The following is a 26306-nucleotide window of genomic DNA, read 5'->3' as shown; positions in this document are numbered from 1 at the left end:
TGACACAATTTAAAATATAAGAAAAGAGTATATGATGTCTGCAACAGCAGAATCATCAGCCAAATCTAATTCATTTCTAACAACATGATGTGTGAAGACTTTTTGTTTCCTTTTTTGAATATTCATACCATCCGGTTTCCAAACGGGGTCTCAAATGAAGCTCCAAATTTATTGCTGCCTTCAGCATCTGATATGCATGAAACTGAATCCCTCAGAATGGCTATAAATCCATATTCAGGCATGCTCAGCATTTCATGCAATCCTCCTAGAGCTACCACAGTGCTAGGGGAAGGACATTCCCAGCTGCATGGAATCACATTCAAAACAATACACTATGATGGTAAATCTTTAAATTGAAGAGATTCTACCATAATGATATCTCTTAAAGCATCAGAGTCCTACATGCATAAAATATAAATGAGAAATTCTTGGAGAACAAAAATTCAGTGTACTTAGCTCGTCAAGGACTTATTTAGCAATATTTATATTCAGCGTGACATTATACATTGAATAAAGCTGCACAATATACCGACCAAAAAAAAAGGCTGCACAATTATTACTCAAGTATAGAGACTGACCAAATGAATAATGCCTGTTGTGTACAGGAAGTCAGTTAACATGTTTGAACCCGATCTTCATATTTGACATTTACAGGTCAACATTAGGTACCATACAAAAGGTTAAATGCTTACCATACAATAAGAGATCCACAGAAAGAGACTGTGATTACTATGCTATGGATTTCTCTACTTTTGCTGATCCCCAACAAAAACAAATAGATTCACTCTCAAAACAGTCTGAAATTTCTACTGCACAAGAATTTTCCAAGAATCAAATGCCTAAGTAGCCACACATTAAACACACTATACTTCAATAATGCAGCCCAATTTATGTGACTTAGTTTTCACCAGAAAATAGAATCCATGCAATAAAATAGACTTGATCATTCTGGCCAGACACAAAAAGGCATGCATACACATGCATATGCACAAATATGTATACTTATATTGTTCTTTATCAAACATATGTTTCTGTTGGTGTGTCTTATATGGACATGTGTGTGGTTATAAATTGCATACATATATAGCATGTACAATCAGCTACCTAATAAAACAACAGAGTATGAGAAGCTATAACTGTCAAAGCTTTGAAAAATCGGCCATATCTCATCAACTACAAAATACCATATCATCCAAAAATGGATTCATAAAACTAAACAGACTACCATGCTACCAGAAGTATCTTGAGATGGATTTGCTAATGTTTTGCACTGGACAAATATCAGCAACAGTTTAAGAACCATAAAGCTGTAGATCTTACAAACTTTCTTAAATTCCAATCATGGTAACTAATAAATATTAAATTAATCGCACAAATTAAACAGATTCAAACTGTGAAAATGAAACAAATACGCAACAATTTACACCTTGAAATCTATTTTGCATTCCTTTGAGAGCTTACAAAGAAACCTCCACAACTGTCAACTATAACAGAATTATCAAACTTCTATGTTCATTCTATCTTTATACTGTTCAACTAAAAAATCTAATCTTACAAAATAGAAATATTATCTCACACAAAAGATGATTTCAAAGATTAAATATTATCTTCCAAAACCAAAAGCCTAGATAGAAGAACATCTGGCCACCGCAACCAAACCCCAGAGGCCAATAAGCCAATGTTGCTAAGGGAAAAGAAATGCCAAGATCTGCCAATCGCAACACCATGTTGGACATGATCCCCCACTAGGTAAGCACAAACAAAGCCCCTGTCTGAGAAAAGAAAGGCTGCCTAGAAACCCAAGAGCTCCCCATAAGCATCGTCGTCATCCTCACCATAATCTGCCTCATCTTGAGCCTCCCCTAAAGCTCATCTGAGGCACCCACAGCACCTACAGTTCAAACCTGCAACTCTGCTCCTTTTCATGCCCATCGCAAAAGTAAATAAGATCAGATAAGTTGTATAAATATCTTAAGTCTAATTTCTCATATTGCGCTGATCTCTTAGATCGATCTTCTTTATCAAATGGAATTCTACTGCTCAATCTGCTCACAAAATCTGAATAATACCCTTTTTATTGTTGCTCCTCTTTTGCTTGGAATGAAAACCCCATTATACTTTATTAGTGAAAGGGTCGTCACCTTTAATTAGAATTGACAGACCACTTTTCCTTGTTGCCTTTGAGAATAATTTATTATTCCCCAAATTGATCCATCTTTGATGTCCTCCTTAAATGAAACACTCTCCCCTTTATATCTTCCAATGTGGGAGACAGTCACACCTCTTCATCATGGATGTCCTTTGCAAAGGTCAAAACCTCCCACAATTGCCACCCTCTCGATGAGTCAACCCTTGATAATTGTCCCAATTTGAAAGTCATAAACCTTCATAATTAATAATTACCACTCTTTTGAAGAGACACAGTGGTGCATGAGCACGCAACCAACCAAGCAAAGCCATGAAGACATCAAGTCTTTATCAGAGGAGGAATGATCCCAAGAGACCAAACTATGAAATCTTGAAGCCAATTATGGCATATAATGTAATGAAATCCATGAATGTAAATGTAGATCCTAATGATCCTAGTAAGGACCATAGGATCCAAAATGATGTAATTGGGAATTAGAATGATCCCAAGGGTTGGGATAGGTCAATAGGAGTCAAAAGTACAAATGTTGTACAAAGTTGTGAGAGGCGCAATAAGGACCAAATTGGTTAATAGGTCCAAATTAACAGAATGGCCTAAATTGACAAAGTAGGGTGATGAATTGGTTTACAAGGGTGTTTTAAGTGTTTCTACTTAGGATTAGGTGGATCAAGGCATTTACAAGCCTTTGGAGTCAATAGAAAGGCCTAAATTGTGTATGGAGGAAAAATCAAAATTTTAAGCTCAAAGACTAATGTTTAGCTGCCTAAACCATTAGTTTGAAGTTTGTTGCAGGTTATCTTAGTTGGAGACAGTTCAGACCAGTTTGTTTGGACTTTATAAGTCTTGTTACATGCCAAGGAAGGCAGAGGATGTAATTGAAGAAGAGTGCCAATCTGGTTGTACGGACTGTACTCAGGAAAAGTGAATAAAGATCAAGTTTTCAATAAGTTTTGATTGCATTTTGGTTGTTTCTCTTACAATCTCCATTGGAAACTTATAGCAGATGTTTTGGTAGCATTCCTCAGTCATTTCTATAATAATTTGAATTCATCTACCAAATTGTGTAATGTCCCATTTTTGGGACATTAGAAAAGTTAAAGACTTATCTGTATAATATTAAAATTGACTTGGAGAGCGTGGACTCAAATTATAAAAGGGTCAATTTAATATTATAAAGTGGGATACAAAGGACAAAGAGAGATAAGACGAAAGGCCAGGAAGGGAGTCGAAGAGTCACAACTGAGAAGATAAAAGGAGATGAGACTCATTCATTTGGTATGCTTGATTTATTATTCAGATTTCAGTCTCTCTCTTGAGAGAGTAATCAGAAAGCTTCAGCTTTCAGCCAATGTGAAGACATAGCCCCTCATGCCGGTAGACAGTGGACGCAAACCCATTGTCCGTGGAGACATCATTTTAGGTGTCTCGTATGCGCTTACAAGTTCTTTTCTAAGTATTCCAATCTAACTGTAAATTATGTGTTTAAGATTAGATTTTGAATCCTGGTTACTGTATTGCTGTTGTCTAATGCAATAACGTTGTTTTAAGGAGTTTTATGAGAGTTACTGGTTTCATTCTATTGGTTTGTAATGCATTTCCATATGCTTGAATCCTGAATATTGTTTTCAAAAAGAACGGGTTAATATCTATTGGTAAATCTACTAGTTTCTATTGTGTTTCGTAATACATTTGTCTATGTTTAAATTTTGAATGTATGTTGACGAAAAATCGAGTAAATATCCGGTTTGGGATATTTCAATGGTATCAGAGCCAAGGGTCCTACCAATTTAGTCAAGAAAATGTTTATGAGAGATTTTTTTAATCTGAAATGTATTTTCAGAAAGGGTTTTTAATTAGCCCAAAGGGAAATATTTAGAGTACAACATCCTGTAATACCATTTTGCAATAAGGTTGGTGACTATATTAGTTGTAGAACTACAATATAAAATCTGGAGACTATTTTCAATATCATCTAATAGCGGATACAGATGCAAGACCAAGGTCGGATGACAGAAGAGGAGATTCAGAGCCTCTGGTGACCAGAAGTGGAAAGTAACCTAGCTTACTGCAAAAAGAAATTTTGTGCAGCCTCTAGACAGGGTCTACGTTAAAAGTAGAACCATCTATTGAAAATCACATTGCTGCAATTAGTCAGACCTCGTTAGCAAAAAGATAGCACTCAAATATATAGGAATTATTTTGTTATCAGAAGACATCGGTAAATGAAGGAGGACAGGTTGAATGATTGAATCTTGAATGTTTAAATCATTCTCGGAATTGCAACCGACTAACAAATTCTCAGTGGAAGATATGGACTACGGGTCGTTGCAGATTAATAGATAGATTGCAGATCGAAGGTGAAAAATGGGAAGGAGTCATAACGATATTTTCTGGCAGGAATTATTGGTAATGCAGAGAAAGACTAGAAGCTCAATGTCATTAAAAGAAAGTGGTGAAGATACAAAAGCCCCCAAGGTTCTCAGACCAAGCAAACACGGGAGTTCCTGCAGGTTGAGTTTATAACCAATATTAGGATCCATTGTATTTGGGCAAGCGACTGAAGTCCGGGTGAGACCAAACGGAGCTGTAGTAGTTGAGAATAAAGTAGAGATTGTCGCGGACATCCTAGGTTGCGTAGTTCTAGTTAGAGCAGTCGGACTCGTGGTAGCCATTAGCCAACAAAGACGAGATCAGGATATCTCTCAATCGCAGGTCACCACCGTGGAAGTGCTCAGATCACGAGCTTATGAAATATACACTCCAGTCGGATTCAGTGGGTATCAGCAGAGGTTATGAAGTTGTAGAAGAGATACGTTCAAGTGAAGGATAGACATCTGCTTACAAAACCGTTACCGTGGGAATCGTGAAAAGAATACTACCTTTCTGTTCGAATGACATCTTGCATTCCATGCGAATTAGGGGAACAGTCTTGAATAGAAGGAAATGTAATTGCTCTAACAATAAGAATATTTGGTAACGGGTTGTTTGGTAACCGTTATTGTATGCAGGAGAAACATCACAAAAGAATATGCTTGCCATTAAGAATTTGCAAAACGCAAACATTGAGTTTGTATACATGGATGGATAAAGATGCGTTAGGGAAATACCAAGAAGTTAAGTATCAAACTTCTACAGGAGACAAATTTCTTTTGGTAATAAAAACGGAGTACAAGCTAGAAACAGTTACAATTAACTATTAATATGCAGTTGTAATGTGAGTTGGAATTTCAATTATTGGAAGGCTTCATTGCAATAAGACATTACCAATCATAGTCACATGTACTTCATGTTGATATCAAATAGTGCACCAGTTGTAATGCCAGTATTGAAGCCTCTATTGCCATTACACAGGATTGTCGTAAGTGAAGATATTTGGTGTCATTGATCTTCAGTTGAGTTGTGTCTTATTCCCAGTACTGAGCATATGGGTACCACTTCATTTAGCAAGTGTCTTCTATAGCTGTCCCTAGGCATTCTTGAGTTATGCACAAAGTCCCTTTCTAAGGAAGTAGTGAAGTTGAAAGTCCTAAGCTGAGATGTCGCCTCATATCTCAAAGGGGAGTCAAAAAAGGGGTATTGTGAGGCCCTCTTCGAAATCCATTTGTTAGCGGGTCTTCTTGTATTCTGAATATCACCCGGAGCACACATATCATTACGAGCGGTAAACCTTGAGTATTTGATCCAACAGAATTTGATCAGGATAGATTCATTGTTGCAAACAATAATTTCAACCAATAGCTGATAAGCTGAGAAGTGACGCTAATGTTGAACACACAACTTACAAGTGCTACTATGGAACTTGAAACGTCACTCGCCCTTGAATGAGGTCTAGGAAAATTGGCATCATCATATTTTTGTGAAAATACTATGACCGGCAACATGAAGTCAATTTGTAGAACTTGTCGTTAAGTGAGCAGGACAAAGTAATAGAGTTGTATCTACACTTTCCGGCATCTCTATTCATCATTTCACCATCTAGAACGGAAGCCCGTAGTATTTCCAAAATAAAATTGTTTAGACGCTAAGAATAGGAAACAAGGTTTCTCAAGAAACGTCCCTAGGAGTTGGACGAAATTACAATAGGAGTTTTTACAGTTTTGCTGCTATTCAATTCATTTATGCGGGTTCCGAAATACAAGCTAGCTTCAACATTGTTTAGAAATTACTTCTATATCAAACTACGATTAGGGAATGCCCTGAGAAGCTAAAAATTTCAAATATTCTGGTGGATTGCAAACAAACTAATGTGAATTCCTATGAGCCAAATCAGTTCGGCCCTACTGCTATTGTTTGGAGAATCAATAGACAGTGCAGTATGTGAATGAAGGTTGACGAAGGGTGTACAGTTGCATAGCACATATGACCGTCATCATTAAACTAGGTACAATTCATTGTTGGAGCATCTCTGTAGCATTGTGCGTAGTGTACAGCATCAGATTTAACAAGATATTGTAACGTGGAAACAATTGAAGAGGTGCACTCAAAGTGTGTGTTGTAGCTTGAAACTGTGGTTATGGTCAAAAAGGTTAGCAATTTCTATTGGGCACAACAAAGCAATTGCAGCTTAATAATCGATTGTACAAAAGGTCAGATATTAGATTTTATCACAGTCGGATGTTTTCAAGCTTCAAGTTGAATATTGTAGTCAAAAGGTCAGGCCTTGAGCAGCATTGTTAAGATCTTTGTACATTGGTTTTCTACATTTTGAAAGAGCATCCATCTTGACAATTTGGGAAATCATAGGGTTTGGACAAAATCTTGAAAGGTACTATGAAATTACAAGAGCAGTTAGCCCAAAATTCTGAAGCCAATATAAGAGCAAAAATACTCGACATTTTGGACAGTATAAAGAACTTCCTACCTGAATTCAGAATGATATATCATTCAATGATTACTTGGATTTTCATCTAGAGCAGCAAAATAAGATTGTGATGGCAAAAAGAAAGTATTCGGAATTGGTTTAGGATCTTCTTGCAAGGGTCCAGGGCAAAAATGTGTATGAGGAATTTTCAACAGATCAAGATCATCAAATAGAGGTTCTTGAAGAAGAAGAGCAGTCAACAACCATTGATTTACAGCCTTCTAGCGACCATCTAGAAGATGTTGCACAGGGTTCAAGTTTTTATGTTGGTGAATTAGAGATTAGTGTTGACAAGCAGGTTGATGAGGTCAGTTGCACACGAGGTAATAGCAAATTGGAATCTTTGTATGATGAACCATATGTTTTTTATGCCCATTATATGAATTTAGAGGAACAGTCTGAGATGACACGGCAAGACGATGAACCGCTTCAACATGACAATAATGAAATGCACATCTTAAAGAACCAACTGAAGGTTAGTGAAGACATGATTGTGGCATCTTGGGTACGTTATGACAGCACTCACAAGATGGGTGAAGATCTCTACAAGAAGGCTTGAAGGGAAGTGGAAGGAGTTTGGTCTGTTTTTGATTTGCAGGTGGTCAAAACAGCTCCTGAAGCTATGAAATCAGATTATTTATATTTGCTATCCGACAGGGATTACATTCTTAAGGTTGCTGAAATACATGTTGATCAGTCAAATAGAGAAAAGAATGACATTAAGGAGTTCAACGGGGAGCTTAAGTATGCTCGTGAGGCATTGGATGAAACTCAATTTTCTTTTCAGGAAGCAAAAAATCAGATCAGGGTAACAAATCACTGTCGAGAACATGAGGGTAAAGTGAGGCAGGAGTTTTTCAAAGAAGTCGTTGATGAACTTGATAGCATTTGTTTACCGTATGGGTAAATAGATTAAGGCATACAGACAATGAAACAAGAATATGTAACAACAGTACTCCTTTTATTATTCACATATGCCAAAGACATTACATTATGCTTCTGATGATGATTACAATGATTTCCCACGGTGTACATATACCGTTCCGAAGAACCTTCCCGAAGGGGTCCGTCGGCTACATAACAATTACCGACGACATCAACCCGTCGGCTACACAATATCTACTGACAATGTCAACTTGTCGGCTATACAATATCTACCGACGATGTCAACCCGTCGGCTACACAATATCTACCAACGACATCATCCCCCCCAAAAGAAAAAGTCATCTCCAGACGACAATTACAAAATATCCAAGACAAATTAACAAACAAAATACATTAACTGACTAACTACAACAAGATAGATCTGTTTCTATCACACCACTTTCACATTCGTCCCGTGCCCGTAGCAAATTGGTCTCCAAACCACGTTGCATCTGTAGCCTCTGCTAACACAATATTGTCTCCTTAATCAAGTTGACCTTGATAACCATCCGTTTTGCTTTCTCTGCTTCCAACTCCTGGGTACCCTGGGCCAAGTGTCGATGTACTGCCTCCAACTGGATGATCAGCTCCTCCCGAGCTCTGTATGCATCCACCAAGACAACTTCATGTCCAACACCTACTCCAAGTGCCACAAAGCATATCACCCCTCTCGAAAAGCATGCTCGGTTGATCTGTCCACCTCTAGTAAACAAACACTCTATGCCTACAGCAGCTTTAGGTCTCATCAACTAGTCACACTTCCCACGACTGATAACTGTACTGACTGGGGGTCTAGGGGGCATCACCCCTAGCGGGGTGGAGGGGCAACACCCCCGCAGGGTCCTGGGGTGCCCCAGGAACGCTCCCTATCGCGATACAGGGCGAGGTCGAGGGGCGCTACCAAGACCAAATTAGCACTCCCAAAGCCACACAAAACTCCATGGAACACACCATTTTTGTGATTTTCTTCTGATCCCACACTCTTTCTGGCAACCGCTTATGTTTCTTACCTGTTTATATCTTTCCCTTCCCCTCGGCATCATACATTATACATTATGAACATCTTTGAGGTGTCAATGTTTTTTTTTTTTTTTTGCTCTCTTTGTTCCTCCACTGCTATGCATTCTCTCTATCACTCCTAACTGCTCTGATGCTTTTGCCTTCCACAACTGAAGATTAGTCTCGTCGCTGTGTCGCCGTAAACTTCACACAAAACACGCCTTGCATTCATTTGACACGGAATGTAGAGCCGCGTAGGACAGGGAAAAAAATATCCACGGGAATGTTGTCGCTGCAAAATTACTCTGTCCACTTGAGTGTTGTCATTGTGCACTTCCTGTGTAAATCCATTTGACTGTATTCCGCTTGATGGAAGCCCACTAAGGTCATGACCAACTGCAACCTTCTTATCGTCTAAGAGAACGCGCAAAACCTTAAAACATAAGCCGCGGAAGGTTGGAACATAACCTGCGGGACCTTAAAACATACACGTGGAAGGTATGAATCATAAGCCACGGAAACTTCAAACACATCCGATGGATATAAGAATAGCGTCCGCGGAAGTCCAAAACATATCCGCGGGGATCCAAGACCCAATCCGCGGAAATCATAAACACCCCCACCAAAATCTAACACCGCCCGCAGAAATATCACCGCGGGGCACAGGTGTCCGAAGACATGCATCTACAGGACACTCAATGTTCGCGGCCACGCGTCCATGAGACACTCAATGTCCGCGGAACAGTCTGCGGAACACCCCGTCCGTGGAACTTCTCTGCGAAACTGGAGTAACTGTATTGCTTGCCACCGGCACCTTCCCCTTCTGTTGAGCCCTTACTGAATCACAGCTATCAAGGACTCTCCTACCTGAATCCGTCCTCCTGTTGCCCGAATGCTCAAAGAACCGAGAATTGGATGAACCATTTGAAGAGATGGCATCGGATGCTAATGTGCACCCAAATTTACTAAAATTATGCCTACTCCCCCCTGTGGAGGACATCCCAACATATTTATCTTTTGATCTGGATCCAGTACCTATGGTACAAATTTCTTGAGAATAACTCTTGCCTCCAACTTGGTTTGCACTTCTTAGAAAAGAAGTCTTCCGCGTGTTTTGTGTAACTTCCGTGGCCCATTGTGCTTGCAATCGTCGCTCGTCTAGTTCATTTCCTTGTTGTCGGCACCTTTCTACTAATTTTATGGTGTGGTGTATTCTTTTCTTTCTGTGCGATCCGTTCACCGCATATCGGACGGTGGGATCTTTCTTTTTTCTAGGTTTGTACTGTATGTTCTTCCCCTTAGCTTCAGCCGTATCGACCTTTCCTTCTTCTGCTTCTCTGTATTCCTTTGGACATTCATTTTCCTCTTCTTTGTCACCTTCATCAACCCTTAGCACATTACAGCTCGGAAAGAGTTCGTAGTCCTCTATCTACCAATGGAAAAGGCCATTTACCGAGTCCAGATCATCATCCATTGATCCTCCTTCCAACCATAGGACTCCTTCCTGATCTGGTTCCATTCGCTACTTCCCTTCATCCTCTTCCTCAAAATCTAATGATAGAGCTTCTTCGCCCACCATTTGCATGTGTAAATCAATGATGAATTTTCGTTTGTTGCTTTCTAGTGATAGTGTATTCTTCTTCCAATCATGTTTAACTTTTTCTTGTATGAGCCATCCTCGGCCCAGAATGGCATCATATCCTCTCCTTTTCAGCAGGATGACGACGAAGTCAAGTAGGAATGGTTGTGATCCAATCATCACTGGTTGTGCCATCAGGATGCCAAGAGGTTTAATGTCGTTTTGGTCCGCTGTTAGCAACTGGAATGTAGGTGGCCACAACGTCAGTTGTCCCAACCTCTTCAAGGTATCCTCCGGTAACACATTCACGCCAGACCCTCCGTCCACAATTGTGTCTGTCAGAACAGTTTCCAAAATTCCTATCTCGACGACCGTCGGATGTCGTCCGAATGTAAGGGCTAGCAACATCGGGTCCTCTGCACGTGCTCCACTTTCCCTCTCCTTTCCTTGTTCTCCTGGTATTTTAGCAGTTGGAGCGATGTTTGTTAGTGTTGATCGGAGCTGGGGCATTGTTAGTAGCAAATTGTTTATTTTGACGAGTACTTCAGTTTGTAGTATCTGTCATACGATGTTCTGTTCCGCACAGTTCCTTGTTGAGGTATATGTGGTTTCCCTCAAGTGTGCTTTCTCCACCTGTGTCACTTTCTCAATTTCCGTCTACGCTTCCTCCAGTCTCTTATTTTCTTTCGTCGAGTCAAGGTACAATTTTGCTTGTTTCCGTGTGATTGCCAAAACCTCCTCTTCGTCTATCCCGATGGTGATCATATTGACTCCTGATTTCAGGCACTTAGCATCTTCATGATCTCCTGGACCGCACCATCGGCATAACAACTTTGGTGTATTCGTTGATGTATAGTTTCGTGCAAAGTGGCCCCACAAATTGCATGCTTGGCATTGTACCATCAGTCGGCCATTCGCATCATACTAAATTCTATTGCGGCTCCCATTATTGTTGTTGGCATTGCTGTTGGTATTGTTGTTTTGTCCTCTTCTATTATTTTTGTATCCTCCCGACGTGGCACCCTCGTTGCTAGTGTTTCCGCTCCCTCTTGACGCAAAAGCCTCTTGTGTGAGTACTTGCTGAGGTCCTCTTGTTTTCGTATTAAAGGGGCATTCTTTTAAGGAATGTCCCATAATTTGGCAAATCTCACAGAACTGGCTCTTCGGATAGGATCCTTTCATGTCCTTCTGTCTTACATTTTGTGCACCGGAGCTCGTTTCCCTTTGTCTCTTTCTGCATATTCTTGAATTCTTCCATCATTCTGATCATATCCTTCTGAAGGGCTCAGACCTTCTTGCTTCCATTTTTTTCATCACTGCTATCTTCTTCGAAAGACACGTCATCTGAGTCAGATGAGCTACTTTTCTTCTTTTTCATTTTTTGTTCACTCTCTAACTCCATCGCCCGATTGTATGCTTCTGTGTATGATGATGGTGGCACAATTTTCATTTTCTTCCTCAATTGTAGCCCTAGTCCTTCAATAAACCATCTCTTTTTCAGCCCATCTGCCAGCTTACTTTCCATTTTATTTATTAATTCTTTTAGCTTTCTAGCATAGAGACGAACGGTTTCATTTTTCCCTTGCTTTGTGGTGTAGATTTCTGCTATAATTTCATTGTCATCGTGCAGCGATTGAAACTTGGTGATAAACTCCTTTTTAACATTTGCCCATGTAGTTAATTCTTGGGGATCCGTGTTGACAAACCAATCAATTGTTACACCCCTCAAGGTTGCTGGAAATTGTCGAACCCATTCCTTTGTGTCTGTTATCCCATTGGCCGTCCAAATTGTTTTGCATGTCTTACCGGCATTGTTCTGCACTCCCATACTGGTGTTTTGCACTCCCACACAGGTGCTCTACACTCCCACACCGGCGCTCTCTCTGACAGTTGTCTGATTTCCAACAGTTGTGTTCTTTGGTGAAGAAGGGTCTTCGTTAAGCAAAGTTGTCCGTTCCAGAAGTGTATCGCGGATGAAGAGTTCACTCCACGCTCGTGCTCCCTCAGCACTCTGAGCCGTGCGAGTTAATTCCCTTCCGTCTGGATTCTCTTCCCTCGGCATGTACAGGTTCAGAAATTCCTCCCTTGCTTCTTCCACCAAATCCAACCGCTGTCGAGTCTCTTCCAACAATTCCTCAGTGCTTCAGTGTCCGTCAGCAATCTACTGAAACCTCCGTCTACGCTCAGCCTGTTGTGCCAAAATTAAATTTTCTTGTGCGGTGCGTATTCCATCTCTTCCCTTTATGTTATTTCTATCCTTGTTAAGTTGATTTGACACTACTCTTCATTCCTCTGCCTTCGTTCCAAGTCCATTGGGCAACGGCGCCAAATGTTTACCGTATGGTTGAATAGATTAAGACATACAGACAATGAAACAAGAATATGTAATAGGAGTACTTTTATTATTCGCATATGCCAAAGACATTACATTATGCTTCTGATGATGATTACAATGATTTCCCACGGTGTACATATACCGTTCCGAAGAACCTTCCCGAAGGGGTCCGTCGGCTACATAACAATTATCGACGACATCAACCCATCGGCTACACAATATCTACTGACGACGTCAACCCATCGACTACACAATATTTACCAACGACGTCAACCCGTAGGGTACACAATATCTACCGACGATAGCATTCAACGGACGTATGACTTGGATAACTGCCCCAAACAATCAAGTATCAGAACTTCAAATCACATTCAGCTTGTAAACAACCCTTTGTTTGAAGTTATTGCTAATTGGACTTCTGATAATCCCCTTTTTGTGATAAACGAAGGAACTCCTTTTGATTGTCATGAAGAAGATGATTTTGATTTCAGAATATGGAATCCTAGTACAATTCCTAGCAGTGAATCTAGGTCACAGGATGGGAGTGTGATCTGACTACTGTCATTTGTCATTGGATCAGCCTAAATATGGTTTCCGATTTCACCCCATACAGGAGTTGGATGGGTTTCTTGCATCAGCCATCGGATAGATCTTGGTGGAGTACTAATGAGAGTTATGTTTCATTCACAAGAAACGGATTTATAGCATCACTCTTAGTCATAGTACCTATGTACCCAGAGGTTCTCCAAATTGATTACAACAATACGGTATTTGATGCGCCCATGGTGTTATTTTTAGTTTTTGAGTGGTTTGCTTCTTATATCATCTATTTAAGTCAAGTTGTCACCACCTACTGGGTTATGCATAGTTCATTGATACATTTCTACCTTATCATATCGGTCGGTTATGACAACTGGATTTGGGATCCAGGTGTTGATAGTATGTATCTATGGCTTGTTGAGGACTTTGTTGTAGTTCTATTCAGTTTGCGGCTAGATGCAGTGATGATCAAAGTTGTACAAGTTACAGCTGCTGCATTATTTCATAGATTTATATGGGATCCAAGGATTGGGGTGACGGATGGATTGCAAAGTGACACCTTGTTTCGCAGTATGGCTGAGTTTGTTTTCAGATTAGGCTGCAAAGCTACTTGCATATTCGTATGGGATCCTGATACTGTTTGCTTGAGGACAAGCAATTTCAAGGAGGGGAGATTTGTAATGTCCCCTTTTTGGGACATTAGAAAAGTTAAAGACTTATTTGTATAATATTAAAATTGACTTGGAGAGCGTGGACTTGAATTATAAGAGGGTCAATTTAATATTATAAAGTGGGCTACAAAAGGAAAAAGAGAGATAAAATGAAAGGCCAGGAAGGGAGTCGAAGAGTCACAGCTGTGAAGATAAAAGGAGATGAGACTCATTCATTTGGTATGTTTGATTTATTATTCAAATTTCAGTATCTCTCTTGGGAGAGTAATCAGAAAACTTCAGCTTTCAACTAGTGTGAGGATGTAACCCCTCGTGCCAGTAGACAGTGGACGCAAACCCATTGTCCGTGGAAACGTCATTTCGGGTGTCTCATATGCACTTATAGGTTCTTTTCTGAGTATTCCAATCTGACTGTAAATTTTGTGTTTAAGATTGGATTTTGAATCCTGGTTATTGTATTGCTGTTGTATAATGCAATAACATTGTTTTAAGGAGTTTTATGAGAGTTACTCGTTTCATTCTGTTGGTTTGTAATGCATTTCCATATGCTTGAATCCTTAATATTGTTTTGAGAAAGAACAGGTTAATATCTATTGGTAAATCTACTAGTTTCTATTGTGTTTCGTAATACATTTGCCTATGTTTAAATTCTGAATGTATGTTGAGGAAAAATCGAGTAACTATCTGGTTTGGGATATTTCAAATTGCTGACAGGCTATAGGATTAATCCTTGATTGCAAATAAGTTTCTTGGTAAATTTGTAATTTTTCAATGGAATAAGGTCATTCCATTTTATGTATCCTTTGTTTCTTGTGGAATGGACCTTCTAAACCTTTAATATGATCCAACTAACAACTTTGATGCACTGAGAAGTACACAGACTGGATGGTGATCACCAAAAGCAGTCAAGGAGGGTTTGAAAAGGGTATGTGAAGGGTGTGAGCAAGTATTGGATTGAGGCATCTGCCCACATAAGGATATTGTTTTATGCTTGAATGTGTCTAAGGACTGTTGATGTTTGGTAGCTTCTATCGAATAAACCTATGTACAAATTATATATGAGATATAATTTTTATATATAAGTTTATTGTTATGTGAAAGAAATTTAGATATATATATATATATATATATATATATATATATATATATAACAATGATAATTTTTTTATTATATTAGTTATCTAACTGATGAATAGACATGTCCCATTCATGGGACATGTCTCTTCATGGCTTGTTCTCAACTTAAGTAAGAGGTCACTGCCATTTGAAAAACACATACCAACTACATGGCAATGCTATTACATTTGCAGAAGCTCCGAGAAAATTAACATGGTATTAGAGCTAGACTGTAAATGAAATAGAAAGAAAAGCACGAAGGCAGACATCAAGTTGTGTTTTGCATATCCATAGAATAGGAGAATAGATGGGGGAAAAACCTGTGCAATAGGAGAGACCGACCAGCAAAACAAATAGAGTACATGAAGCAAGGTTAAGTTCAAATGCGTATTTCCAGAAAAGAAAGACTTCTAGATAATGGCTAAACATTTGCATTCAGATGGATGGTCCTCAATGGTTCACTATAGATGGGCTAGATTGGCATAGCATTAAATGCATTATTGATTACTGTTGCCGCTGAAGGAAGCGTACAACACAAGAAGAGAAACTTTTTTATTCATCATATAACTTGAAGGATATGTACGAAACTTTTAGAGACTGGAAGTCGTCATTGCTTCCCTTACCACCTTTCGTATGGTAACTTCACTATGCATGATAAATCTCGTAGTCCAAGTATGATAGCATCACAAAGAGGGAAAGACATATCCTCTAGTGATCACAGCCAAAAAAAAAAGACACAGGGATCCGTGGATTGTCAATAAAATTATACATATACTCTGTCTTCATTGGTGGTGACCTGAGTAATAATTTGTATGTATGCCAATGATTTAAATGTGAAGAATATGTTAATCAAAAATAATGAAACAAGAAATAGTCAAACACAAAGTGAGATTATTATGTTTTTGCACATATAAAAAACCACAAATTAAGCTTGTGATACATTGATTGCTGTCAACATTGGCTATATCTCCTCCTGGGTTCAATTTAAGGAAGTCGCTCTAATAATCAAATATCTGAAACAATAGGCATGCAATCCAAAGGAGAACATTAAACCATCGGGCAGTAGCCAATTTAATTAAAGAGAATCCTCCTGATCAGTTGGTCTATGTTTCTGAATCGAAGAAAGGGAAATAATTAAGAAAGATGAGCAGTGGATATAACATGGAGGTCATGAATTAGATATGGTGTATTATATTGTAACTACCCACGTCACATACCAAATACTCATTTTTGGAATTTGGTGGCTAATAAATTAATGAATGGTATCGGCTTACATTGTCGTTGGTGGTGAAATATATAAAATCTCTTAATACATGGCGGATAAACCACGGTGAAAGGAATACCTAAGGAGTGGTAATCTTGAAAAGCCTCCCATGTGAATAGGGATCAATGGATATTGTGTACATTGCACCCCAAATTAATCTATGCGGCGTGGCAAAACTAGCATCAAGTGTGACTAGGATAAAACTCAATTCCCTTCTGGACTGAAGCGTACACGGAGGTAGATGTAGAGGGAATGACCCACCTTATATTAAATGAAACGTGATGGAATATCATCACTTGTAACCAATATAGAGCAGATCCATTGGAACGTACATCCTTCAAAAGTAAATTGCATCTTTGAAATATTACAATCATAATTCTTGTACGATGAGGTAAGTATATGGTACATATTCATTATTTTATTCTTATGATTTTATTTCAATATAAATGAAATATTATGTTTTGCATTTCTAGAGATACTAATCTAAAGGATATTAAGTATAACTTAGTATAAGGAGATAATGATAAGTTATATTGAAAGTAATAATGTCATTATTAATTTCTGTTGTGAACCTCTTATTTGAAATTCTATACAAACAATAAGAATTATGTGCCTTGATCATCTTCCTTGAGAATGTTATAGCAGGAAAATGAAGATTGAGATTCAGAGGGAGCTTGACATGTTATTAAAGGTAACCTTGAAAGAGAGGGAGTAAGATAGAGGATTTAATTTAGTCAACCTTCGTTGATCTTTATCATATTGATTCAAAGGGAGTGAACCATGTTGTGATAGATTCTCTTGTGATCAATAAGTTATAGGAGTCAAGAGGACTCTGATTCATGAATATACCTTATGACTATAAGATTTTGATGGGCCCACCCCGGTGTATATCATAAGGAAGTGACAACTTCCAAATGATCATCACTTCTATTAGGAGAAATTGTTGTAAGGTGACGATCTTACAATAACTTGTATAATGAGATCAAACAATAAGTATATGGTGAATGTCTTGCATCTCAATTGCATCTCAACATTCTAGGAGGCTATTACTCAAGAGTACTTGGTGAATATCTTTTGAGTATTGGCCTCAAGAGTATTTTAATTAGGAGCAATGATATGCTTAGGAATATTTTGTAGTATCTAGTTACTTTGAAGAATATTTAAATATAAGGAAAATTTAGTTTTTATTAGTAGTATTTCTAATTCTTAGTAATATTATTCCTACGAGCAACAAATAGGATTTCTAGTTGAGATATATATATATATATATATATATATCATTTAAAACATAGTGAATAACAATAATATAATATGAATTCTTTAAGAGGAGATGTGGATTTGTTAAGCAAATCTGGTAGATCTTTCAAGGATGATAGCTAACTAACCAAGGATTGTTCTGAGGAACACAGGGGGTCTTCACAAAGGATTATGAAGCCTAATTAAGAAGGAAGGCCAAATAATCTAAGGCCATTCCTCAGGACACAGGGGATTCTCCCAGAAAACCTGATTGAAAGTTTCCTTAAGGATGTGTAGAAATAGTGACATTCCTAGATATTAATCATTAGAATTAAATTTAATAGACTATGTTGCTAAGAATTTCTGTAGGTAAACTTGTCCTAAGGAGTGGGGACATTATAGAGTAAGAGTTTATAAAGATATTCTTGACAAGTTTATTAAGTGTGTGGTGTGAAGCGATAAAGCAAGGTGTAAATATATATTTAGATTTGTTGAATCTAATATACATATATATTGGTCCAATCTATAGAAGGAAAACTAGATACAAATAAAGTCAAGTAAAAAGGCTAGTACGTATTGAATGTATACTTGGTGAGAGTGAGGCCTGAGATGGTCCCAAGGTATTAACTAGACATTGGTCCCATTTCAGTGAGTAAATGTGTATGATTTAAGTCTTCTTTTCATATTATAAGCTCTCATTACTAGGATATTAGTATATATATAAATATGGGAAATACATATAAAATTAATATTTCTTCAATAATGAAATGTAATAGTTTGGCATTTGTAGAGAATATTAAGAAAAATTGATCACTATAGATTATTATATGTGGCATTAATAAGAAAGCAATATATTGAAAATATAGATTTAAGTTACATCTATATTATATTAAAATGATCTTATTATGCATAATTATTATCCTTGGCTATTATAGTAATCTCTCTCTTAATTATATTTATATACGAGCAATGTAACCCGGGTGCGCGCACCCAAGTCAAAAGCTTGGTGCACTCGATGTGTGTGCGTACGCACCCGGTGCGGGTGCATCACGCACCCAAGCACCCCCGCCCACGGCTTTTTCGCCACCGCACCCCTGCTGCACCGGTCGAGCACTGGGTGCTTGGGTGCTTCCCGGGTGCGCGGGTGCGCCACAGGTGCTCGCGAGGTGCTTCCTGGGTGCGTCGAGAAGAGGCCCAATTTTTTTTTTAAAAACAATACTTTTTGCTTTTTTTTTTGTTTTTGTTTTTAAAGTATACTAACCCTAATTGGGTGTAGGTCCCATGTAGTCTATTTGAAGGCTTAATAAGACCAATAGATCTCTTATTCATTTCATAATTTCATTTCACCATTTTGGAGCAGCAAGAAGCTAAGTGAGAAAGAGTGTTTGGAGGAGCTTGTGAGAGATTAGTGAGTGGTTTTGCAAGGGATTGCAAAATCAAGAGGAGCAAGAAAGTTTGATTTGGCAAGTGTCTCCTCAAGTTCGAGCCTTCAAGGTAGGGTTTTTTTTATTTTACTTAGTTTTTTTGTTTTAAAAATCAATTTTTAATTTTTAAATTTAGTATTTAGTTTTACTAAGTTACTTTCAAGTTTCAAGTTTCATTCTTGAATCTTGTTGATAGTTGAATCTTCTTAGTTCTATGATTTTTTATTTTATTATTTATATTAATTTTTAGTTTTTTCATTGTTCTTAAAATAAAAATATGGCAATATGGCATATGCTGAAACGTATTTTACTAAATACGTTTCAGCATATGCCATATTGCCATATTTTTATTTTAAGAACAATGAAAAAATTTTAAAACTAAAAATTAATATAGATAATATAATAAAAAATCATAGAACTTAAGAAGATTCAACTATCAACAAGATTCAAGAATCAAGAATGAAACTTGAAACTTGAGAGTAACTTAGTAAAACGTTTCAGCATATGCCATATTGCCATATTTTTATTTTATATTTTGTTTTAGTATTTAGTTTCATTTTTTAATACTTTAAATTTTTAAATAGTAAATGCTAAAATTAAATAGTAAAGTTTTAAATTTTAAATTATTTTTACTTGGGCTGAAATGTATCATGATCATTTTTATAAACATATTTAGTAAAATACGTTTCAGCATATGCCATATTGCCATATTTTTATTTTAAGAACAATGAAAAAATTTAAAAACTAAAAATTAATATAGATAATAAAATAAAAAATCACAGAACTAAGAAGATTCAACTATCAACAAGATTCAAGAATCAAGAATGAAACTTGAAACTTGAGAGTAACTTAGTAAAACGTTTCAGCATATGCCATATTGCCATATTTTTATTTAATATTTTCTTTTAGTATTTAGTTTCATTTTTTAATACTTTAAATTTTTAAATAGTAAATGCTAAGATTAAATAGTAAAGTTTTAAGTTTTAAATTATTTTTACTTGGGCTGAAATGTATCATGATCATTTTTATAATTTTACTTTCATTTTGTGAAATGCAGTTTTATAAATGGCTTCTAGATCCAACCAAAGTGCAGAAGACATGGAAATTAATGAGCCAAGTGCATCTGATTATGAGCCTGAACTTGAGCCTGAAGGAAGTGATCATGGGGCTGATGTAGGTGGTCAATCTAAGCCTGAGGAAGAGCCTCCTTATGTTGCACCAGGGGTGCCTTCTACTGATTGCCCTTCAGAGATTTTGAGGAAGTATGCTAGGGGTCCTTATGACCCAAAGTCCCCTCTTAAACAGTTTGCTACAAAAATTACACGCCCTACACCTTCAGGGGGTGGCACACGCAAATGGAAGTGCAATATATGTGGAGCAGAATGGTTTGGCAGCATTACAAGAGTTAATTCACACCTCTTTTTTGGAGTGGCTATGGTGTGAACCCATGCATGTTCTTATCAAATCCTGAGAATGTCAGATATAGAATTAAAGTAAACAAACTATGGGGCATTCCTGATGATAGCGTTGTTCCAGTGCCTAGATCTTTGTCTGCTAGGCAAAAGGTACAGCATATACAGCAGTTACAAGGGCAGCGAGATACATATACTCGTATCTTGCATCAGAGAGCAGAGACTATGTCACCTACACCATCATTCTCCTCACCTACACACAGTTCAGCAGGGGACAGCAATAGGGGGAAACGAAAAGCAACTGCAAGTGGTACTGATAGTAACCCCATTGCTCATTTATTTAACATGCATACAAGGGACCGGTTAGATGATGTTGTTGGTGATTTATTCTTTGCCAATGGCATCTCTACACATGTGGCTTGATCTCCCTATTTTGTGAGGATGATGACCATGGCAATGAATGAGGGAGAGCCATCATATGTGCCACCAGGTGACCACAAGCTGAGGACTACAGTGTTGGATAGAGCCTATGACAAGGTTGGGATCTTGATGGAGCAAATGAAAGCATGTTGGATGGACTCAGGTTGCAGTATTATCATGGATGGGTGGACGGACATTAGTCATCGTCCACTCATCAACATTATGGTTACATGCACAAAGGGCCCATATTTTTTGAAGGCAGTTGATTGTTCAGAGCATCGTAAAGATGCTGATTTTCAATTTCATGTGCTTAGGGAAGCCATTGAGGAGGTTAGACCACAAAATGTGGTCCAAGTTGTAACAGATGCAGCACATGTGTGCAAAGCTGCAAGGAGGCTTGTTGAGGCAGCTTATAGGCATTTTTGGTGGACTCCATGTTGTGTGCATGCCATGAACAATGCACTCAAAGACATGGGGAAAATAGAGTGGATTAGAAAGGTGGTTAATGATGGGAGAGAGGTGCAGATGTTTATCTGCAATCACCATACATCACATGCACTTTTCAGGAGCTTCGCAAAGAAGCAATTCCTGAAACCAGTTGAAACCAGGTATGCATCATATTATATTCTCTTGGAGAGAATGATTGAGTTGCAAGAGCCATTGCAACTCATGGTTATGACACAAGAATGGAATCGATGGCCTGAGTCCAGAATAGAGCAGGAGAAGAGGGTAAAGGAGACAGTGAAGAGTGATCAGTTTTGGAGTGATTCAAAATACATAGTCTCCATCATTACTCCAGTGTTTCAGGTGATCAAATATGGAGATGCAAATTCACCTAGCCTTGGAGAGGTTTATGAGTGCATTGATTCCATGCTTGGGCAGATGAGGGCTGTTGTGCGTGAGAGAGACCCCACTCTAGCATTCTATACGGAGCACATTGAGCCTATCATTCACCATAGGTGGAAGAAGTTGAACACTCCTTTGCACATGGCTGCCTATGCATTGAACCCAAAGTGGTACATACCTAGGCCTGGTAGAGTCACACCACTTCGGGATGATGAGGTGAAGAATGGGTTCTTTCGATGCATTGCCAAAATGTATGATACTGAGACTGCTAGTGAGATTCGCACCGAGTGGTCCGAATTTGCTAGTCTTTCAGGTAATCCTTAAATCTTGATTCAGTGCTCTAAACTCTTTATAATTATAAGTTCTTTTAATAATTAATTGTTACTTATAAGTTATAACTTTATTTAAGTTATTTATAATTTTAATATTATGTTGTAAACTTTAAAACTTGTAACTTGTAGGATACTCGGATATTGCAAAGGTGGATCTCAAAACCATGGCACAAAAGAATCCCATTTTGTGGTGGAAATGTCATGGGTCACAAAAGTTAAAAATCACCTCACTAGCCATTCGACTACTTTCTCAGGTTTGTAATACTAATAACTAATTCCAGCCCTTTACAATCTTAACTTGAAGAGTTTTACCTTGCTGATTTTAATTTATGATTCATTGATTCAATAATTATTAATCATCAATTTACCATTTATCATTTGTTACAAATTGTATGAACATTTGTTTGTAACTTGTAAATTGTAAGTTTCAACTTTGTTATCTCAGGTGTCTAGCTCCTCAGCTGCAGAGAGGAATTGGTCCACCTATAGCTTCATTCACTCTGTTAAGAGGAATAGACTTACCTCTAAGAGAGTGGAGAAGCTGGTTGTTGTACATGGTCACTTGCGGCTCAAAGATCGCAAGACACGCGAGTACAAGGAGAGCCCTGCAACACGATGGGATGTGGAGCCAGAGGATCTAGCTCAGATTGATGAAGATGCCGATGCAGAAGCCAATGTAGGGCTAGTTGGTGTTCCTTTAGAGGATCAGGATCTTACCCAGGAGGAGTCTAGTAGTTCCAGTGATGAAGACTTTGGCATAGGGGATGATTAGAGAGCACTTGAGAATCATCCATTCTCATCATTGGCATTTTGTCATTTTGTTGATTATACTCACTTTGATATGGCTATGATACATTATTATTATTTCACTGTTTCATGCTATTCAACTCATTGTCATCATGAGCATCTTTATGATATATGATATTCATAAAATCGTATTTGAACAATGAATTTTGAATCTTGCATCTTGAACTAAGTTAATTTGTCAAATGGTCATTGGTAATAGTAATGGTTATGAAATTTCAAGTTTCAAGTTTGAACTTATGGTTTGTGAATCACATTTTAATTTTCTCTATTCATTGTAGTCAACTATATTTGATATGTTAATGTTACATTGTTATATAATATATTGAAGTATCATTTCATAATTAGCATTTTCAATCATATATATTAATAATATTATATATATACTATGCAACCCCCTCCCCCCACTCCCTCTCCTCCCCCCCTCCCCTGAACCCCCCCTCCGCTCCCTCGCTGCCGCACCCCTGTCGTCCCCAAATTGAGGCTTTTTTTTCCCGCACCCGAAACTCGTCCCGACGTCCCCCGCACCGCTGCACCCCCGCACTAGGGTAACACTGTATACGAGCTATTTGCCTTGATCTTTTCCTCCAAGAATGTTCTTGTAGGAAACAGAAGGAGATTGAGATTTAGAAGAAGCCTGACAATTCATTAGAGGCAACCGTGAAAGAGAGGGAATAGATAGAGGATATGATTCAGTCAATCATCAGTGATCTCATTCATATTGATTTAAAGGGAGCAAACCATGTTGAGATGGATTCTCCAGTGATCAATTGTAGCAGTCAAGAGGACTATGCTTCATGAATATACTTTGTGACTATGAATTTAATGGGCCTACCCCCTATGTACAGCATGAGGAAGTGACGACTTCCAAATGATGTCACTTGTATTTGTAAAAGTTATTGAAAGGTGACAATCTTAAAATAATTTAATTTTCTATTATGATGGATATCTTACAATGTCTATGCAGCTTGTGATAGATTATACTTTGCATGGTGGATGTTTATACGTTAAGCATTATGAGAATGCGTGTGCACATACCTTATAAACATTTTTTAAGTACATGGTGAATGTTATCCAACTTGATGTTCTTGAGACCATACTCATAGTACTTGGTGAATATCTTACATCTTGACATTCTGGAGACCATTACTTAGAGTATTTGGTGATACCATATGTTGATATTTTGTAGACCAATACTCAAATGTTAGATCAAAAATGGTGAATATCATATGTTGATATTCTGCAGACCATTAAGTTATTGAGTACATGGTGAGTATCAAGTGTTGATACTCTAGAGAGCATTACTTAAGAGTATTTGATGAATATCATATATTCTGAAGGCAAATACTCATGATGTCAAATGTGATATCAAAATGATAGATATCTTTTGATCAAAGATATCCTTAATCTTGCTGACTTGATATTATTTTGAGGTAATATGTGTGTTTATCCTCCCTAGCAAAGAGGGAGTGTTGATGTTTGGTAGCTTCTGTCGGATAAACCTATATATATATATATATATATATATATATATATATATAACAATGATAAAAAATTTATTATATTAATTATCTAACTAATAAGTAGACATGTCCCATGAATGGGACGTGTCTCATTAAGGCTTGTTCTCAATTTAAATAAGAGGTCGCTGCCATTTGGAAAACACATGCCAACTACACGGCAGTGCTATTACATTTGCAGCAGATCCGGGAAAATCAACAAGGACATTGGGGTCAAGGTGTAGGATCCTTTGTTGGGGTTTGGAAGTGAAGGGAGATTCCATTTTGAGAAAGCCCTAGTTTTAGGGGTTAGACAATGAGGGTTTTCTGATTGACCCATCAAACAAGGGTGGTGTGCAAATACCTAAAATCCTTAGTTTGGAGTCATAACTAAATTTTGTGCCAAGTTTCAGGTCATTGTGACAAATTGTAGGGGTATTTGCTTTGTAAAATTGGCCTAATTAGGCCTAAAATTGGTGCAAACGACATTGGATCTCCCCTAGTGTCCACAAGAATGTTGTCAACACTTGAAGTATGTTATACAAACTCTAAAAGGGTATCTGGAACTACAATTCATCTGCTTAGCATTTTGGGAGGAAATTGAGAAAACTGAAAAAACCAGTCTGGCAGGGCTACTAGGACTTAAGGCCTAGTTTGGGCTGAACAAGATGGTTTAATGCCAAGTTGAGTAAGAACAAGTTTATGGACCATTGAAACCTGTAGAATGAGACATGTTAAGGCCATAGAGGGTGTTGAAATATATTCTTGAAGTTGTTCGTTGGGTATGAGGGTTTGACTGAAGCTTAGTGAAGGGATATAGGCTTGAGATTCAAAGAATTTTGAGCCAAATCACATTGATGAGTAAGATCTACTAGAGTGGGTCTATCAAGCTCTGCATCACACAACCTTTCATAACTTTTGCCCTTTGAAGGAGTTACTTCCTTATTTTCTTCTCATTTCTTCACACCTTCCCTTTCCTCTTTCTTCCTCTCTCCTCATTTCGAATGAAGTTCTCTTCTCCATTTTTATATCACGTTTGTAAAATCCCCAGGGCATATCGGCTTAATTGTCTACTTCCCCTTCTAAATAACTTGATTGAATAGTCCTTCACATGTAATTTTTTGCCAAACAGTTCACGTGTAATCAATTAGACACTTTTACAAATAGTTTGCATTTATCCTGAAATCAAAGCTGGCAAGTTTGAACACTTTTATTTGCAGGGAGAAATTTGTTATCCCAATGGTTGTTCCAGACTCTGAAGATTTTACTATGAATTCTTTACAATAACATATTCAATGATTTGAACAATATTGCCAATAACAAATCATTAATATAATTGCTGAAAATACTAAGAATAATTAGTTTATTCTGACCTGATGTTGCAGCCTTTGAATAACAAGCTATCACAATGTTGAAAAAACCTTATAGAATATTAAATAATCTCTCTGATTTGGCTAGAAATATAGATCATCATACTTTGGACCAGGCAACAATTTTCATCAATACTTAGTTGTTAAGAATCAAGCCAATCAACTTCTGAGTGAGGAGCCACAAACAACTACACAAATAGTACTAAGCTCCACCATTAATGCTCCTCAAACAGAAAACCTGTCCACAGCACCATAATAGAGAGGCACTGCCATATGGTTCAACTGTTTTGACCCAGCCTACATTAATAGGTGCATGCCTAAATCCTGGGGTCCGTAATATTTACAGTTTCAAAATAAATCTGATAGCAAGTATTGGAGTCTAATCACTAAGGATGAAAGCCATTATTGATGCTTACACACCTAGGTAAATGTAGAATCTCCTTAACTCCAGAACCTTGTGGCTTTGATGATTCACAGTTTAATAATCAGCCTTCAAAACATAAGTCCAGCTCCAAATATATTCCT

The 26306-nt window shown here is 37.7% G+C and overlaps 1 protein-coding gene across 2 annotated transcripts in view; it reads right to left on the bottom strand.

Annotated features, from left to right (window-relative positions):
• Positions 1-26306, bottom strand: part of LOC149569014 (uncharacterized) — a 299791-nt gene that overhangs the window by 204911 nt on the left and 68574 nt on the right. For both annotated transcript variants that reach the window (XM_089821826.1, XM_089821825.1), the window contains one exon: positions 129-303. In XM_089821826.1, the coding sequence (XP_089677952.1) occupies positions 129-303 (175 nt within the window). The remainder of the gene's footprint in view (positions 1-128; positions 304-26306) is intronic.

Source organism: Cupressus sempervirens, chromosome 3 (assembly GCF_028749045.1).
Source record: "Cupressus sempervirens isolate cs-2001-9-10 chromosome 3, ASM2874904v1, whole genome shotgun sequence".
In the NCBI taxonomy this organism is placed as follows: Eukaryota; Viridiplantae; Streptophyta; class Pinopsida; order Cupressales; family Cupressaceae; genus Cupressus; species Cupressus sempervirens.
Note: the sequence above shows the minus strand (reverse complement) of the source record. Positions and strands in the feature narration are given on the sequence as shown.